The following is a 19,861-nucleotide window of genomic DNA, read 5'->3' as shown; positions in this document are numbered from 1 at the left end:
CATAAGGGAATAAAAATGCTTTGAAAAGATTTTCTGCAATTCCCATACCCATTACAGACATGCATAGGTATGATTTACACTGGAAGTGGATTTCTATTTTGGGAAGAAAGAAAAGGGTGAATTCCCTAAGAATTGTTTTTCCTCCCTTTTTTCTCAAGCTTATGTCTGAAAGTGTTGCCATGAGGAAGAGGCAATGCTATGCCTCTAATGCTGAAATTTAATCTAATGAGTTTAGCTCTCCTTAACACTATGAATTTTTTTTAAAAGATTTTATTTATTCATTTGACAGAGAGAGACACAGTGAGAGAGGGAACACAAGCATGGGGAGTGGGAGAGGGAGAAGCAGGCTTCCCGCTGAGCAGAGAGCCCCATGCGGGGCCTGATCCCATGGGGCTTGATCCCATGGCTCTGGGATCATGACCTGAGTCAAAGGTGGCCTCTTTTTTTTTTTTTTTTTTTTTTAAAGATTTTATTTATTTATTTGACAGACAGAGATCACAAGTAGGCAGAGAGGCAGGCAGAGAGAGAGGGGGAAGCAGGCTCCCTGCTGAGCAGAGAGCCCGATGGGGGACTCGATCCCAGGACTCTGGGATCATGACCTGAGCCGAAGGCAGAGGCTTCAACCCACTGAGCCACCCAGGCGCCCCAAAGGTGGCCTCTTAACCAACTGACCAACTTAACCAACTGAGCCACCCAGTATGAATGGTTTTAAAATCTTATTCTGATCTGAATCTTTTGTTTTAAACAACGAGATTTAAACCTATACACAGGCAAGTCTAAACAGAGTCCTCCTCTGTATGTTAAGCATGTATACATTTTTCTGCCCTGTGACTTACATACTTGAAGGTACTTTTTTTTTTTTTTTAAAGTTTTTATTTATTTATCGGGGTGGGGGGGGAGAGCGAGCACAGGCAGACAGAATGGCAGGCAGAGGCAGAGGGAGAAGCAGGCTCCCTGCCGAGCAAGGAGCCCGATGTGGGACTCGATTTCAGGACGCTGGGATCATGACCTGAACCGAAAGCAGCTGCTTAACCAACTGAGCCACCCAGGCGTCCCTGAAGGTACCTTTTTAAGCTTCTCAACAGGCGGTCTCCCCAGCTTCCCCACCACTGTTCTCTAAGCCTAAATTTTATTGCCTAATACAAAGCTACAAATTATGTAGTGGGTGGTTGGAAACAAAGTATGTGCTATAAGGGTAAGGCAAATGCATATGTATCTGTCAGTTTGCGAATTTTCTTGCCATTGTCCATCCGGTCTTTTCATTGTGGTAGCAGCCATTGTTCGAAGTGATTAGTGGCCCTTCATAGCTTCTTGTAGTACAAAGAAGCACTTCTTTTTCTTTTTTTTTTTTAAGATTTTATTTATTTATTTGACAGAGAGAGATCACAAGTAGGCAGAGAGGCAGGCAGAGAGAGAGAGGAGGAAGCAGGCTCCCCGCTGAGCAGAAAGCCCGATACAGGGCTTAATCCCAGGACCCTGGGATCATGACCTGAGCAGAAGGCAGAGGCTTTAACCCACTGAGCCACACAGGTGCCCCCAAAGAAGCACTTCTAGTATATGTGCTGCCGAAGCGAGCACCCAAAGAAGCACTTCTAAGGGAAACTGTTCACTGCTTTGTACATAGTAGGCACTCAGTATTTGAATTTGAATGAATTTCTAGCACTGTCCTTTGAATTTCTAGTCTAACTTACAGAACTTTTCATAATTTCTGGGTACTTTAATTGTAGGGTTGTAGCCAGACTGATGAGATGTTCTTCTTCTTCTTTTTTTTTTTTTTTAATTTTATTTATTTATTTGAAAGAGAGAGAGTACAAGCAGGGGGAGCAGAAGAGACAGGGAGAAGCAGGCTTCCACTGAGCAGAGAGCCAGAGGTGGAGCTGGATCCCAGGACTCTGGGATCATGACCCGAGCTAAAGGCAGACGCTTAACCTACTGAGCCACACAGGCACCCTTGATGAAATGCTCTTGAAGAACTTTGTCTGGAGAATGAAGAGACATTACTGATAGATTAAAAGGAATGACTGACACTGAATTAGCATTAAAATGTATTAGACTTCATTAAACATTTAAAATCACATCAATAAAAGCCTTCAGCAAAACCAACAAAGCACATTAACCCCCCCCCCCCCACACACTGTTATTCTTGGTTTTCATTGTCCGAAATCCTTTTGCATGCATAAAACTTTTTGTTGTGCTTTTAAACTTCATTTTTAAAAAAATTATTTATTTGACACAGAGAGAGGAGAGAACATAAGCAGGTAGAACTTCAGAGAGAGAGGGAGAAGCAGGCACCCCAATGAACAGGGAGCCGGATGTGCTCCCAGAACCCTGGGATCATGACCCCAGCCCAAGGCAGATGCTTAACCAACTGAGGCACCCAGGCACCCCTTAAACTTTATTTAACTCTTCCATATTATATGATCTTCATAATTGCCACTTAAATGGCTGCATAAAAATCGATGGGGATGATGTAATACAATTCACCATTAGGTTGGCCCCTCATCTCCCTTTTGTTATTAATCGAACTTTGCAAGGAACATCTTTTGTATTATTATATATCAAGAATAAATTCCGAAGAGTGCTGTTACAGGGTCAAAGGGTAAGGTACACTTTTTTTTTATTTCATTTTCTATTTTTTTCCTCCTGAGATAATGAAATAGTTTTGTATGAAAAGTTTTTCATACACTGATCTCCAAGGTTTATCTTGCTAATAATCCTTTAAGGTATTATCATCAATCTCCTATCCTTGGAGATACAGCTGGAAAAAGAGCCGAGCAGGCAGGTAACCTGATCTCGTCCACCAGGTGAGTCCTGGATGGAGGTGGCAAAGACGATACGAAGAGCAAAACACCTCAGGGGATTTCCTGGAGCCCTTGGTATGGGAACTGGGTCTCTTCCCTCACCCCACTGACGCTAAATTCCCAGAGGGTCGCGGATTTGGTTCCAGCCTTACTCGCCCCAATCTCTTAGGGCGCTCTGCACGCAGTGGGCGTCTAATAAATGCAATCTGTGTCGCACGGACAAAAGCTCCCTCAAGTGGGCTGGACACTAAGCCCCTCCCGGTGCCACGGAACTCGGCGCCGCCGCTTTGCTCTTTTGCCCGTTCTCTCCCCAAGTTCTGTGGGGCACCCTCGGCTGCAGCGAACCTCCCTTGCTTCATCGCCAGCGTCCAGGCCGGCCCGGGCCCCGCGCCTCGCGCCCCCGCGTCCCGGGAACCCTGCGCGCGCGCGGTGGCGCGCGCCCGCCCGCCCAAGCCCCGCCCCACCGGCCCCGCCTCCCGTCTCCTCCCCGCCCCCCGGAGCCGACGAGTGGCGGCGGCGGCCCCAGGACCCGGTTCCCTCAGACAAGAGGGCGGGTGGAGGAGGAAGCGGCCGAGCCCCGAGTCCTGCTCCGGCGCCGCCGAGCACCGCCCGCCTTGGCCGACCAGCGCCGTGGGTTCCTGGGCCTCGTCGAGCCGAGAGGAGGGAAAGGCGGAGGCTGCTGCGTGCGGGCGGCGGGGGCGCGGGCGCGGGCGGAGGCGGCGCGGTCGGCCGCGGCTGCCGCTTTGTTGTGCGGCCCGGGCCGAGGAAGGAGAAGTAGGAGGAGGGGGGAGCTCGGCGTCCCGCTCCCTCCGCGGCTCATGGCGACGACGCTCGGCACATCCGGGACCCTCCGGCCGTGGCGGCCGCGGCGCCGGCTGCTCGGGCCCCAGCCCCGGCCGCTGTGGTGACTCCGCCGCGCTTCGCCCTCACCCCCGCCCCGCCCGCCCGCCGGCCCCGGGCCCCGCGCCGCGGCCGCAGCCCCGCCGCCGCCGCCACCGCCACCGCCACCGCCGTCGCCGCCCCCGCCGCCGGGGACATGTCTAACCCCGGGGGCCGGAGGAACGGGCCCGTCAAGCTGCGCCTGACAGGTGAGGGGGGCGTTGGGAGGTGGGCTGGGGCAGCCGCGAGGTGGGCGAGCTGGAGGGGGTGCCTGTGGCCTTGGGAAGGGCCAGGGTCGGGATCAATGGTGAGGTAGGGGTCGGGGACGTGGGAAGGCCTAGTTCAGCGCGGGGGGAGTAATGGCAAAACCACTCGCCCTTGTTGGGAAATTCTTGAAAAAGCCGACGGTGTCTCGGGGGTCTTTTGTTGCGGGGAGGGCTGCCCCGGTTGGACTCGCAGGCGGATTTGAGGTCGGAAAGCCTTGGCCAGGAGCACGACTCACTCCGGGGCCTCGGGGAGCGGCCCCTGGGCTGCTGCCCAGGTGGGGTCTTCGAGGAGATGAAGAGCTCCTGCGGCGGGGATTACTGAATCCGACCGCTGACTGCGCGCAGTAAACACTCCTTAAAGATGGAGCGCTTAACGGGAGGGTGTGTGTGTGTCTGTGTGTGTGTGTGTGTGTGTGTTCCCGGCTTGTTAACTTGTTCGCCCACTTATGCCCGCGTGCAAAAACCTTCATTCTCGGCCGCCAGCCACAGCAGCCGGTGCCACACACCTGAAACGCATGTCTTCGGGAGGGGAGGACACCGGGGTGGATTTTTCCGGTGTGTGCTCCTCCTGGTCCGACGACTCCGGCTTATTGTACACTCTGTGTTTTGGAAGTGTTTGATTGTAGGGTAGCATGTTTGGGGTTGTTCCTTGTAGGCCGCAGAACTTGTGTCTCACTTCTAACTCTAGACCTGCTTTAAGAACACTTTTTTTTTTTTTTTTTTTTGGGTACATTTCTAAGTATGCGCTCATACCAACTTGCAAGCGAAGTTTTCTCTCACCTCCTTTCTAAATGGAAGAGAATGTATGGAGGGGTTGCTAGGGAGAAGGCTCCTGTCTTACAAAGTGTTTATGAATCCAAGTGCATTAAATCTTTAACATTACAGGTACATTTTGCTTTCACAGTGTCACGTTTGGTATTCTTACATGGTCGTTTTGAGGACATTTTATTTGAAGGACAGATTGTTTTTGGTTTGAAAAGTGGAGTTGAAATCACTGTAGTTATTCTAGTGTCACCGTTCACTATTAAATTATCCAAGTCGTTGTTGGGGTGTATGGTGAGAAAGATGATTTTCCTTAGAGGTTCTCTGTGTATCTGTGTGCGCACGCGCGTGTGAGAATAAACTGTGATTATGTTTACACTAGACGATGAGATTTATATGGACTAATTTCGTAATTGAATGCTTGTGTGTCACATCCCAGTCCACTGGCTGAACTTTAGAGATAAAAACTTGCAGTGAATTTGGTATTTGAAAAATTAGCCTGACTATAAATTGGCTGCGATTTTAAAAATACGACTTTTTTTGACAGTTTTAACTGGGGAATACTCTTTGGGGAAAATAGCAGAAATTATGAACTGAGTGGTTCTTAATGGAAGACCAGGATTGGGGACTCCCCCCCCCCAACAACATGGCCCCCATTCAGTTTCCTTGTTTTCCTACAGAACCTTTATAAGGGATCTTTGTTGCTTTAGAATTATCTACTGATGTTCCTCTCAGCAATCAGTTCTGTGGCAGTGATCATGGAAAGAATCTGTGATTCCAGGTGTGCAAAAAGCATCAGAAATAGGCTTTTGGCCATTTACTTCCTTCTAGGCTATGTGCGTAATGAGAAAATGAGGGAGAAAACAAATATTTTTGTTTTGTTTTTTTTGCAGATACAACGAATTTGAAGTTTTTAGTGTGACTCAGTAGGTCTTAAAGTGTTTATTTGTGGTTTCCTTACATCCTATGATACATTATAAAAATTGATGAGTAAACTTAGGAGAAAAGATGACACTTCTTTTTGGGGGCTGGGGAGAGGGAACACTGGACTAAATTTATAGAGTGAGTTTTGTATTTTTAGATTTTTCTGAGGAATATTAAATACACTTTGTCCCCTTAATTGTAAAAACAGTTTGAGGTACTCTCAATTTTTTAAAACCACTGGGTATTTGTCTCTGTCATATTTTTTAAAAAAACTATTCAGATATTAAAAAACATTGCCCTCTCCTTTTTGGTTACATTTGGTGGCTTCTATTCTCTTTTGCCAGGAAAGTAACTTATATTTTTTCATTTTTGTCCATTTACAAATTAGATGGTATAGATTTTAACAAATAGATTTCAAGAGCTGGATTCAATTAGCAGCTTTTTAGGACATAAACATTAAAGGGTTAGATGGAAAAGATTGTTTTGACTGACTGGATAAATGACAGGGCTGTGTTTGATGTGCGTCCAGGAATTGGTCTGGAGCTGGTGCCCAACTTTTCAGTCCATCTTGAGAAGCCAAATAAAATATTTAACCTAGGCCTCGTTTTGTTTAAAAAAAAAAAAAAAAAGTTGATTCTTTGTTAAGACCTTAAGAAATGTTTGGCATACCTTTAGACTAAGTGTTTAACAGTTCATTTAGATCCGGGTTCCATAATAGAGGAAAATCACTTAAAAAAAAAAAAAAGGCACATCCCACAGTGAATTTTTATTTGGTTTATAATACACTTGGGCTGTAAGATGCTTTAAAATTAGTGTTCTTTGCTTTAAGTCGGCACCAAACTAATATTTTAAATTTATAGAGCGTCTTTGATTCCATGGTGCTTTATGAACTGTACTCAGTTATATCTTTAACATAGAGTTGCGCCCTTACTGAAAGGTATAAATAATTCTTGCATGATCGCACACGTGTACCTGCGTGCAAATGCACACACACACACACACCCACTCATACACACATACTGAAGAAGAAGAAATATTTGAGCCATGAGGTCTCTTCCCACAGCAGATATTAGGTTTTTCCACATATTATTCCTTAGCCCACAATCACCTGTTGAACTGCTTGGTATTTTTAATGCTAAGGAGGCAGGTTAATTTAATCCCACATTTGAGATTCCTCAGGCCATTGGTGTTAAAATCTGACTTGGTCCATCAAGTACTTTGATTATCTTATGACACATTAACACTTAACCATTAAAATAGGCTGTAGGGTAAAGCTATCAATTTCAACTGCTATTTCTGTAGGGAATTGATTATAAACTTTGTATACATTATACTTATGAATATCTGATACAGACTTTTCTTGCAATGCTTTGGATAGAAAATATTCTTTGTATTTGGTTACAGTAAAAAAAAAAAAGGGGTAATTTTTTATATCATTATTGTTTTTAAAAGCCAAAGATTTGAAAAAGTTGTTTAGTATAATTTCTGATATTTAAATTCCTTAGATATGGAGAAATAACTGATTACTTCTCCAGAAGATTTATTGGAGATCTTTTCGTAACCTAGACATTTTTGTATGCTGTTCCTCATATTATTTATTTATAAAACTCTTTGGCAGTAATGAGATTAACCTTGTCTAAAGCTAAAGGAAAATCGACTTAAAAAGTCCCACTTTAGATATGCTGGTTACCTTAGTGATGTTTTACTATATATCTTATTGATTCAAAGCTTGAAAAATTACAACTTGATTATATCTCACAGGTTTCTAAGTAGGGGCATTAGTGATTTGAATGTCCCCAATTCATTTTATTTTCTTGGTTTTTTTTTTTTGGTTTTGAGGAGGAAGCTAATGTGGCTTAAGCCCCTTCCTTTTGTTTTGCCTCTTCTCGTGTAACATTCAGACATGCAGGGGAACCTGGTTAGGTTCTTCATGTAGTTTGGTTTTCATTGGTGAGTAAAGGATATATGTGTGTGTGTGTGTGTGTGTGTGTGAATCATGGATTTTACTTTTTTTCCTGTTGGTTGAACTGTAACTATCATATACTACCATGTCACTTATTTTCCTTACCATTTAGCATATTTAGCATAAAACCAATTTTCAAGGTAAACAAAAGGCCACACTTTAGGCACAGAGGATTTTTATTGTAGACATTTTTGATGTCTGTTAAAGATTTTGAAGACTTTTTTTTTTTTTCAAAGATTTTATTTATTTATTTGACAGACAGAGATCACAAGTAGGCAGAGAGGCAAGCAGAGAGAGAGAGAGAGAGAGGGAAGCAGGCTCCCTGCGGAGCAGAGAGCCCGATGTGGGGCTCAATCCCAGGACCCTGAGATCATGACCTGAGCCGAAGGCAGCGGCTTAACCCACTGAGCCACCCAGGCGCCCCGAGATTTTGAAGACTTTTAAAGATGTACTATGTTCTGTTTTTTTCAAATAGACCACATCTAACAGAACTTAATATTTTATTTATTATATAAATTACTGTCGGTTATAGTTTGTAGTATAAGGATATCATCATGGTGTATAGAGAGAATTGTTTGGCTATGTGGTGATAGTAGTTTCACCCCATTTTTACTGCTTTTTGTCTTTTTGCTGTCATTTTTGTTTACTGTTACTTTCTCTAAGGACGCCGAACCCTTGAAATGCACTGTTGTAATCAGCATTATTGTGTGTTTCTGTATGATTGACAGGTTTTGAAGGTTTATTAAGTGCCAGACACTGTGTTAAATTTGTATTTATTATCACTCTTAATTCTCACAGTAGCTCCAGGAGGTAGGGAAAAATTGGGGGAGGTTAAGTACATGTCAGAACTCCAAATTATTAAAGAGCTTGTTAAATGTGTAAGGTTTTGCATGGAATAATAAAACAAATACATTCCACTTATTTGGAATTACCCTTGCCCCTTGAGATTCTTGCTCATCTTTTAAGGTTCAGCATAAGACTTATCCTTATCCCTAGAACTTTCCTTGGCCTGAGTTGCCTTTCCTCTGTGACTAAGAGACTCTTCCTCTGGTATCAGACCTAACTTAATGAGGGATGTTTATTGTTTCTATGCTGTAAGCTCTAGGAAGCCAGAATCTTTGTTTCAGCATAAATTAAGGGGTTTTGGCATTGTATTGAATGAATGCTGGAGATTTAGAAGGACTTCTTTGTAGTTTTATATGTATTCTTTGTGCCTAATACACTAGATATGAGTGGCAAGAAGATGAAACTAGACAGGGACCAACCCAATTTGGAACTTTTTATGTTTTGCCGTTAGATTTTTTTTTTTCTTTTTTTAAGGTGGTGGAAGTCATTGAAGGATTTTTAGCTTTGATATCTTTGATGTTTAGAAGCAGTCTTGGGGCAGTAGGGAGGATGGACTGGGATGGGAACTGGGAAGACTGATTTTAGGACAACCAGTTAAGAGGATGCTACGTAACAACCATTGTTCTGACTTTTTTGGATGTTGTATTTCTAAATTTTTTAATACAGATAATTGCTGTAAACTTCTTGGTGTAGATAACTTTTTAAAAAGGATTATTTTTCTAGAATATTTGCACAGAGAGAGTGCTATTTCAGGGGCACCTGGATGGCTCAGTCAGTTAAGCTTCTGACTCTTCGTTTTGGCTCAGATCATGATCTCAGGGTCCTAGGATGGAGCCCTGAGTCCAGCTGTGTGCAGCCGGCAGTCTGCTTGAGGAGTCTCTCTCTTCCTTTGCCCCTCTCTTTGCTTACATGCTCTTTCTCTCTCTTCTCTAAAACAAATAAATCTTTTTCAGAAAGAAAAGTGCTGTTGCATTATTGGGTGTGGATCTTTTATAAGTTCTTTATTAATTTTTCCTCAGGCTGCTTCCTATAAGAATTGTGCCTATTTAGGGCAGTAATGAATAAATAAGTGTACCTTTTTACTACTCTGTTACAAGCACTGGGTCTTGTTTTAAAATTTTTTGCTTATTTCATAGAATATAGGATTTAAACATTTACTTGTGAAGTTGAATATTTTCCTGTTTATTAGTGATATTTCTTTCTGTTGACTTGTTTGGCCTTGTCCTACTTATCTGTTAGGGCCTTTGTGTTTTTCTTATTGATCTGCCTGAAAATTAAAAATATTAATCTGTTAGATTTGCTACAAATGTTTTCCCCAGTCTTTTTTTTGACTTCTAATTTTTGACCATTTTTGGACATCAGAAATTGTTGTTTTAGGAATCAGATCTGTTCAACTTTTGTTTTTCTTACTCTATTACTTGGAAGGCCTTTTTCTTTAAGAGGCTTAGTAAATATTTAAGTACATTTTATTTTAGTGTTTCTTAAAAATCGTTTAGGTAGATACTTCTCCCCGTGGTTTCTATTTAGTAATCTCATCATTCTTGATTAACCCATCCTTCCTTTCCACAGTGATGGGAGATCTTTTTAGTTATGTTAAATTAGCTATAATAGAGTCCTATTATCTTGTTCAGTACCACACTCTTTTCATTATTGTAGCTTTATAATTCAGTTTAATATGCTCATTGTGATGGACATTCTTTTTTGCTATTTTAGTTTATTTGCCCTTCCACACAAATACTAAAACTTGTTAAGTTTTTTTAAAAAAACATTTTCTTTATTTATTTGCTAGAGAGCACGCAGGCACAAGTGCACAAGCAGGGGGAGCGGCAGGCAGAGGGAGAAGCAGGCTCCCTGCAGAGCAAGGAGCCTCATGCAGGGCTCAATCCCAGGAGCCCAGGATCATGACCTGAACTGAAAGCAGCCGCTCAACTGACTGAGCCACCCAGGGAATCCCTAAACTTGTTAAGTTTGAGAAGAATTGTCTCTGGGATTGTAATTAGAATCACCTTACTTTGGGAAAAAGAGGCATTTAAGTGTATTAAATTTTTCCTCCTAGGAGCACACTATGATTATACTTTCATTTAAGTCTTTGTCTGTATTGCTCAGGATAGTCCAATAATTTTCTACCTTTTTTTTTTCTCCCCCTTTTATTTATTTATTTGAGAGAGTGAGCGTACGTGTGTGTGAATGAGCAGGGAAGCAGGGGGAGAGGGAGAAGCAGACTCCTCTCCCTAAAGAGCAGGGAGCCTGATGAACAACTTGATCCCAGGACTCTGGGATCATGACCTGTGCCAGAGGCAGACACTTAAGCAACTGAGCCACCCAGGCGTCCCTAATTTTCTGTTTTGATGTAATTCCAGCTAATTTATACTTGTGACATTTTCATTGTATTTTCTAATCTTATTAGTTATTGCTTGTATTTAGGAATACAGCAATAGGTAATTTTGCTTGATTAGAGCAATTTTGTTGATTGCTAATCCTGCTAGTACTTCACTTGATGCTAGTTTTCCAGATATCAGTTTTGGCATTTTTTATAGTTGAATGTTTACGTTAAAAAAATTTCTCTTCGGGATGCCTGGGTGGCTCAGTTTGTTAAGCGCTGCCCTTGGCTCAGGTCATGATCCCAGGGTCCTGGGATCGAGTCCCACATCGGGCTCCTTGTTCCTTAGGGAGCCTGCTTCTCCCTCTGCCACTCTGTCTGCCTGTGCTCTCTCTCTCCCTCTCTCTGACAAATAAATAAATAAAATCTTAAAAAAATTTTTTTTCTCTTCTTTTGGATTTTTCCACTAAAGTATAATTAGTTTAAGAAAATGAGGAACTTAATGTTAGTTTTAGAATAATTTCTGAAGGCATAAAGTACTTTTTTAAAAACCACATTTGATATACTAAGAAGTATTGACATATGGTATCTTAAGTTTAGCAGTTTGGTCTCTTACTAAAAATTGACAGCAGACATAAAACTTAAGTTTTATTTGTTTTTTTTTAAGTTTTAAGATAAATCCTGGTCATAATGAATCTGATAATACCTAAAATGTTAGGTAGGAATTACTACATAGATGATTACACAAAGGTTATTTCTTTTTTCCCAGAAAATTTCCTCATGCCCCTTTACAGCCATCCTTCTCCCATCCCCAGTCTTTGGCAACTCTACTTTACTTTCTTTTCTTTTTTTAAAGATTTTATTTATTTATTTGACAGAGATCATAGGCAGGCAGAGAGAGAAGGGGAAGCAGGCTCCCCACTAAGCAGAGAGCCTGATGGAGGGCTCAATCCCAGGACCTTGGGATCATGACCTGAGCCGAAGGCCCAGGCTTAACCCACTAAACCACCCAGGCGCCCTTTACTTTACTTTCTATCACTATGGTTTTGCCTTTTCTAGAATTTTAAGTAAATGGAATTGTACAGTATGTAGTCTTCTGGGCCAGTCTTCGTTCACTCAGCATAGTGCTTTTGAGATCTATCTTGTGTATCAGTTTTTTGTTCCTATTCCTGGGGAATGTTGCATTGTACATATATGCTCCATTTTGTTTATTAAGTCACAAATATCCACAGACATTTGTGCTTTCCAGTTTTTAGCCGTTACAAATAAAACTGCTGTGAACTTTCCAGTATACCTCTCTTTGTGGGAACATGTTTTTATTTCACTTGGGTAAATGATGAGATTGTTGGGTCATATGGTAAATATGTAAATATGTTTTTAACTTTAAAAATGTCTGCTAAAATGTTTTTCAAAGTTGTACCATTCTGCATTTCTACCAGCAAGAGTTCCATTTGCTCCCAGTACGAGCTAACACTTGAAGCTTGAACACTTGCTGTTGTCATCTTGGGTTTTAGCCATTCTAATTGGTGTGTAGAAATCTCATTGTAGCTTTAATTGACCTACAGTGTTATAAGCATCTTCTCATGGTCTTAGTTGCCATCTGTGTATCTTTGGTGAGTATCTGTTCAAATAGTTTGATCATAATTTATTTTTTTATTACCAAGTTTTGAGATTTCTTTTTGTGTTCTGGATACAAGTCCTTTATCAGATATGTATTTTGCAGATACTTTCTTCTAATTTGGGGCTTCCCCCAATAGTGTTTCAAAAAGCTGAAGTTTTGAAGTTTGATTTAGCCCAGCTAATTAGTCTTTCATTTATGATTCATGCTTCTTATGTCCTAAGATATCTTTTCTTCATCCACAGTTCTGAAAGTTTTCTTCCATGTTTTCTTCTTTGCTATAGTTTTAGCTTTTACATGTACATCTATGACTCTTCTAGTTAATTTTTTAATATAGCGTGAGAGGTAAGGGTCAAGGTTTTTTTTTGTTTCATTTTTTTCCTTCCCTTTATGGGTATCTGATTTTCCTAGCACTATTTGTTCACATGCTTTTGTTTCTTCCATGGCATTGTCTTGGTACATTGGCTGAAAAATCAGCTGACAATATACATGTAGTTAGTTCTATTTCTGGACCCTGTTCTGTTCCTTTAAGTTATAATTCTATCCATTATATGTTTATCACTTATAAGCCACACTTTCTTGATAACTGTAGCTTTAACATAAGCCTTCTGATTTCAAATGATGATTAAAAAGCTTTTCATAAACATTTTGATAACTTTAATAAGCATAATTGAATCTTTAATTTAGGATCCTGTAATGATTTGGGATTTTTTTAATGCTTTGGAGTCATTATTTCATTTATTCAGCCAATATATACTTATCAATTTCTTGACATTTGTAGACATTGATTAACAATGATATAGTACCATGAATGGAAGTACAGGAAATCAGAATAAACCTAGATTGGGGTTCTCTATTTTTCTTCTGAAAATTTCTATTATGGACCTTTAAAGAAATTTATTATTTTTATCTCTTACTGATGAAAGTGGATTGCAACAGGTATGAGTTAACAAGTTTTGCCTGTTTACTAGCTTTCAGCTCCCTCAGATCATTTTTGGGAAAAGGTGGGATAAAAAGCATAAACATGTAAAATGTGGCAGTAGAAAGGAAAGGATATACTGTAATTGTTAACTGTATGTTGGATTATCGGTATTTTTTTAGTTGTATTATATTATGAGCATGTGTTTTCTATAAGACAAAGGAAGAAAGTCAATTTTATTAAAATATAAGTGACGGGGCACCTGGGTAGCTCAGTGGGTGAAAGCCTCTGCCTTCGGCTCAGGTCATGATCCCAGGGTCCTGGAATCGCGCCCGTGTCAGGCTCTGTTCGGCAGGGAGCCTGCTTCCCTTCCTCTATCTCTGCCTGCTTCTCTGCCTACTTGTGATCTCTGTCAAATAAATAAAATCTTTAAAAAGAAAAATCTAAGCAGACTGTTTATTTGAGAGAAAGTTAGTATGAACAGGGGGTTGGATGTTTAACTGACTTTACTGCCCACGTGCCCCAGACTTTTTTTTTTAAAAGATTTAAAAAATTTTTTTGCTTTTTATTTTTTTATTTATTTGAAAGAGAGCAAGCACAAGCACGGGGAGTGGGGAAGGGAGAAGCAGGCTCCCAGCTGAGTAGGGAGCCGGATGTGGGGCTCAGTCCCAGGGCACTGGGGTCATGACTTGAGCCAAAGGCAGGCATTTAACCAACTGAGCCACCCAGGTGCCCTGATTTTTTTTTTTTTTTTTTTTAATTTGAGAGAGAGAGAGAGACTATGCGTGCACCTGTGAGCATGGGCAGAGGGAGAGGTAGAGAGGGAGAGAAAATCTCAAGCAGATATCACCCAGGAATGGAGCCCCCGAGCAGGGAGCTCAGCATGGGGCTTGATCTCATGACCCTGACATCATGTCCTGGCTGAAACCACGAGTCAGTCGCTCAAACAATTGAGCCACCCAGGCTCTCCTAAGCAGACTTTTTTTTATCTGACCATAGTACATTCCTAGGAACTGTCACAAAAACGAACATCTGTAATGTAGATCTTACTTACTGTGTAAGGTATTTTTGGTAATTTGTGGGGAGGCAGTTGGGATGTTGTGGAAAGAGTATAGAACTTGCAGAAAATTTAGGTTCAGGTCCTAGTTAGGCCACGGTAAAGCTTTGTCCCTTTAAGTATATCACTTAAGTATATCACTAAAAGTGTGCTTTTAGTTTTAAGTGCACGCTTAAAATGACGATATTTATTTTAAGATTCTGCTGGACAAGAAAACAATGTATATGATAAATGCTTTTCAAGCTGTAAAGTATTATGTTTATGTATTTTGTCATTTTTGATCAGACTTTTAAAATGTTAGTCATAACCAATTATATGCTGTTATTTATAGGAGCAAGTACAACATTAATAGGGATTCATATGGGTATCTGCTTAATTGATATCATGTCTTATAAAATAGGGACAAATGTATATTTTGGGGGTACCCAGTGTATCTTAAAGAATTCTTACAGTTAGATAAGCTACTGCATTATAATTTTTGTCATTAACTCATATAACAGCTTAATTAGACAATTAACTGTGTTCTCTCCTCTCCCCCTCACTTTTGGTGAAAAGTAGAAGAGCTTTGGAGAATAGTTTGATTAGCTCACAGATTTGGAGGTGGTGAAACTGTTTAGATCCAAATCCAGTCTTCAGTGACTTAATACAGTTCCCTGTAGCTTGCTGGCACTTTCAAGAATAGCCCGTAGTTTCACCTCTTGTCAGTAGGTGGGGATATTTCTGCACAGGTAGATGTCAGGAATGTGTTAAGACCCGTAAAACTGAAAAGTAGGGGTGCCTGGGTGGCTCAGTGGGTTAAGCCTCTGCCTTCGGCTCAGGTCATGGTCTCAGCGTCCTGGGATTGAGCCCTACATCGGGCTCTCTGCTCGGCGGGGAGCCTGCTTCCTCCTTTCTCTCTGCCTGATCTCTCTCTCTGTCAAATAAATAAATAAAATCTAATAAAATAAAATAAAATAAAAAAACCCCTGAAAAGTAAAAGTCTAAATGAGTGTACTTGAAATAAATGGAGTTGGAGAATTAGAACTATAATTAGAATTATCAAAGGTAACATTGGCTTTTAATGAAAATCCATATTTTAGGGTAGATTTTCTTTTCTTTTTTAAGATTTTATTTATTTATTTGATAGAGAGAGATCACAAGTAGGCAGGGAGGCAGGCAGAGAGAGAGGGGGAAGCCGGCTCCCTGCTGACCAGAGAGCCTGATGCAGGTCTTGATTCCAGGATCCTGAGACCATGACCTGAGCTAAAGGCAGAGGCTTAACCTACTGAGCCACCCAGGCACCCCTAGGGTAAACTTTCTTATATAAACTATATACTACATGTGTTAGAGGAGTAGATACAAAAATTCTTTTCATTACAATTGCAAATATAAGTAGCTAATTACTTCTTTCATTTTTGTATATGATCTTAATGTCATCTGGCTTTAAAAAGAACTATTTCTCTAGTGAAGACAGAAAAGTTGTTGATTGGTCAGATTACTCAGAATCATATGAATTTAATACTACAAAAAAGTTGAATTTTTTAAAAATTGAATTTTGGGAATTTTGTAAAAGAAGAAGATGAGAAAATGTTTTTAATTTAAGAAAAGTGAGATGACATTTGATACATGTGATACATTCAAAATCCTAAGGTAATACTTGATACATAGTATATGTTCAGTAAGTATTTGTGAATAAAAGAGTGATTGAGGGGGTACTTGGATGATCAGTGGGTTTAATGGTCCAACTCTTGATTTCAGCTCAGGTCATAAGATCAAGCCCTTCAGTGGGGAGTCTGCTTGGGATTCTCTCTCCCTCTGCCCCCTTCTCCCCCGTGCTCTCTTGCATGCAAGCTCTCTCTCTGTCTCTCTCTCTCTCAAATAAATAATATATATATTTTTTGTTTTTAATGAGGAAATTGGGAAAAAAAGCTTACCTGTCTTTAGGACTTCATTTGAAACAAATAATAGGATCTCTCTTTGTGATGTCATTACTGAATTAGTTGACATTTTACCTTAGTAATTTTGATGGAAATTATAAAAATGGAGGACTGAAGTATTCATTCAAGTTAATAGTTGACTTCGTGAATAGAACTCTTACCATACTCTGCAAAACTTACTTTTTTTTTTTCTTTTTAACTTTATTTTGGGGGGCCTGGGTGGCTTAGTCAGTTAAGTGTCTGACTCTTAGTTTCGGGTTGGATCATCATCTCAGTGTTGTGAGTTTGAGCCCTGTGTCAGGCTTCATGCTGGGTGTGGAACCTACTCAAGGTTCTCTCTCCCACTCTCTCTCTTAAAAGGCGGGGAGTAGATTTTATTTTTAAGTAATCTCTGTACCCAATGTAGGGCTTCAGCTTACAACCTGGAGATCAAGAATCACATGTTCTACTGACTGTGCCAGTAGCTGAGCCAGACACCCCCAAAATTTACTTCTTAACAAAGTAAAGATCTGTCTGGTAATGACTACAAAAAGATCTGTTTTTGTAGCATCACCTAGAAAATTCACATGTATAACTAGCCTGTCAATGTTAGGGAGATAATTTTTCAGAGCCCTACAGTTTCAAAGTATTCTCATTTATAATGTAACTGCTGCTCAGATCCCAACTTTGTAAGTATTCTGAACCAGTGACAGAGAATCTTTATCTGATGAAAGTTTTTTCTTAAATCTTATGAAGAGAATAGTGATAGATTTTTGAGGAAACAATTGGTACAGCTATTCCAGTTGTATAGAAATGAGGCTAGTTGAACCAGAAGTCCTTTGTAATGAATTACGAATCCTTTTAGAGGCACCAGCCTGGCTCAGTCTGTGGGGCATGTGACTCTTGATCTTGGGGCTGTGAGTTTGAGCCCCATGTTGGGTGTACAGCTTACTGTAAAAAAGAAAAGAAAACAAATATGAGTTCTTCTGTATTATAATTCCCTATTTTTTAGTTTTGAATTTTTAAAAAGATTTTATTTATTTGAGAGAGAAAATGAGGGAGAGCCCACATGAGAAGGGAGAGGGTCAGAGGAAGAAGCAGACTCCCTGTTGAGCAGGGAGCCCTGTGTGGGACTCAATCCTGGGACACCGGATCATGACCTGAACCGAAGGCAGTTGCTTAACTGACTGAGCCACCCAGGGGCCCCAATTTTTCTTTTTTCTTTTAGGTAGGTAAGAAAGCTTAGGTAGGAAACAAATCTTTTTAGGACTTTAAAATGGGCTTGGTGATGACATTTCAAATTTCTTCTGATTTCCAGTTTGGTTAACTTTTTTTTTTTTTTTTAAGATTTTATTTATTTGAGAGAGAGGGATATGGGGGTGTAGGGGAGAGCGCAGGAGAGAGCGATTGTGGCCTGAGCAGGTGGGGGGGCACATGAGGGAGAAGCAGACTCCCGGCTAAGCAGGGAACCTGATGCAGGGCTCAGTCCCAGGACCCTGGGATCATGGCCTGAGCCAAAGGCAGAGGCTCAACCAACTAAGCCACCCAGGCAGCCCCCCACCCCCCGCAGTCCTTATCTTCCAGTAGTTGAAGGATGTGAAAAAGTTGTTACCTGACCATTAAAGATAGTTTTCCTAAAAAAATAGAGATGTCAAGTAAATGCTATTATTTTCCAAAAAGTTAAAAAAAATCTTGGTAGATTGTTTTTTTTTTAATATAACTCAAAGAATTAAAATGGTTTGTAATGCTTTTCATTACAAACTCTTTTCATTTTATCTACTTATGTGAAGATGTTTTCTTAGCACTTACGATTATAAAGATGCAAAATAGGAATAAAATATTTATAATATTTACAATAAATGATATTCACTCAGTTGAAAATAAAACCTCATCCATCTCATGAAGAGATGCATTTCTACCTCTTTTCTTCCTTCTTCCCTCCCCCTTTTTTTGACTAATTGATTCTGATCAGGAGACAGGAAAGGTCTATACATTGTTTGGTTGGTATGTTTCACATCTTTCTTAAACTATAACTTTCTTAAACTATAACTGTAACTATAACCCCGCCCCATCTTACGCTTTTCACATTTTCCTATATCTCCCAAATTTTTGCCAGAGCTCTTTCCTTACTTTGCTTCCTTACCTGTTCTTCCTGCCTAATTGACTCACCTATGAAGGCATAGCTGAAGAAGAATCTCTTTTAAGAAGTCTTCCCAGACTTCTCCAGGCTTAGGTAGCTATCTCTCTCTAGCAGTTGGAGTGCTGGTAGGAAGCAGGTAGCATTTTCACTATAGGTGAAAGAGATCATCATGAAGGGATTCACTTGCAATGAATGGACAGGGTTAGAGAATACACCCAGGAGCAGTGCAGCACCTGGGGACTAGCACCATCTTCAGGCCAGCAGGGGCGAAGGAAGAGAGTAGTTAGAGGAACCCAGAGAGACCCTTGCTGCTTCTTGTTTACTGAACCCAGCAAGGGAGTCTGGGTTGTGTGATCCATAAAAGTCAGCCTCCTAGGGCACTAAGCACTGGGTGAAGGGTGGAGAATGAATCTGGAGGAGAACATCCAGTATACCCTTATTTATAGTCCTGCAGTGCCCTAGCACACATCACTGTGCCGTGTATCCGCTGACTTAAAAATTCATTGGTTGTATTGATGTTTTCCTCGTAGCACTGTGAACTCCTTTGTAGCTATAAACTGAATCTTACTCATATTTGCATACCCCTGGTGCTCATTAGATATTTGTTAATTAAATGAATAGAAGTTTTAAAAAGAACTGGATGAGGTGCATAAATTACTTTTTTAAAGACTTTATTTATTGTGGCACCTGGGTGGCTCAGTTTATTGAGCATCAGCCTTCGGCTCAGGTCGTGATCTCGGTCCTGGGGTTGAGCCCCACATCGGGCCTGCTTGTCCCCTACCTGCAGTTCCCCCTGCTTGTGCCTGTGTGCACGCTCTCTCTCTCTCTCTCTCTCTGTCAAATAAATAACTTTTTAAAAAAGATTTTATTTATTTGACAGAGAGAAACAATGAGAGAGGGAACGCGAGCAGGAAGAGTGGGAGAGGGAGAAGCAAGCTTCTGGCTGAGCAGGGAGCCCAGTGTGGGGCTCGAATCCAGGACGCTGGGATCATGACCTGAGCTGAAGGCAGACGTTTAACAACTGAGCCACCCAGGTGCCCCAATAAATAAAATCTTTTTTTTTTTTTAAAGATTTTATTTATTTATTTGACAGAAAGAGGGATAGAGGGAGAGAGAGAACACAAACAGGGGGAGCGGCAGGGAGAGGGAGAGGGAGAAGCGGGCTCCCTCTCCTGCTGACCCCAGACTCCATCCCAGGATCCTGCTAACTCCAGACTCCATCCCAGGACCCTGGGATCATGACCTGAGCTGAAGGCAGGTGCTTAAGTGACTGAGCCACCCAGGCATCCCAAGATACATAAATTAAAAAGTCTGTCCTACTTAGTGGTAATGTGTGGTGATTCTTAATTCAAAAGAGAGTAAATCTAATAATTTTTGCTTGGCTTGGCAGTTCTGATGCTTCTGCAATAATTGGCTCACTCATTTTAGTTGAAGAGAGGTCAGGGATTGATTTGGTCCATAATAGACAGCT

General features: G+C 41.0%; 1 protein-coding gene across 1 annotated transcript in view; it reads left to right on the top strand.

Annotated features, from left to right (window-relative positions):
• Positions 1 to 3,774: 3,774 nt before the first annotated feature.
• SMURF2 (SMAD specific E3 ubiquitin protein ligase 2) overlaps positions 3,775 to 19,861 on the top strand; it is a 117,609-nt gene continuing 101,522 nt past the window's right edge. Inside the window, exon 1 of the mRNA XM_032319924.1 lies at positions 3,775 to 3,889. Coding sequence (XP_032175815.1) covers positions 3,838 to 3,889 — 52 coding nt within the window. The 5' untranslated portion in view covers positions 3,775 to 3,837. The remainder of the gene's footprint in view (positions 3,890 to 19,861) is intronic.

Source organism: Mustela erminea, chromosome 18 (assembly GCF_009829155.1).
Source record: "Mustela erminea isolate mMusErm1 chromosome 18, mMusErm1.Pri, whole genome shotgun sequence".
Taxonomy (NCBI): domain Eukaryota; kingdom Metazoa; phylum Chordata; class Mammalia; order Carnivora; family Mustelidae; genus Mustela; species Mustela erminea.
This window is presented reverse-complemented; position numbering and strand designations above follow the sequence as displayed.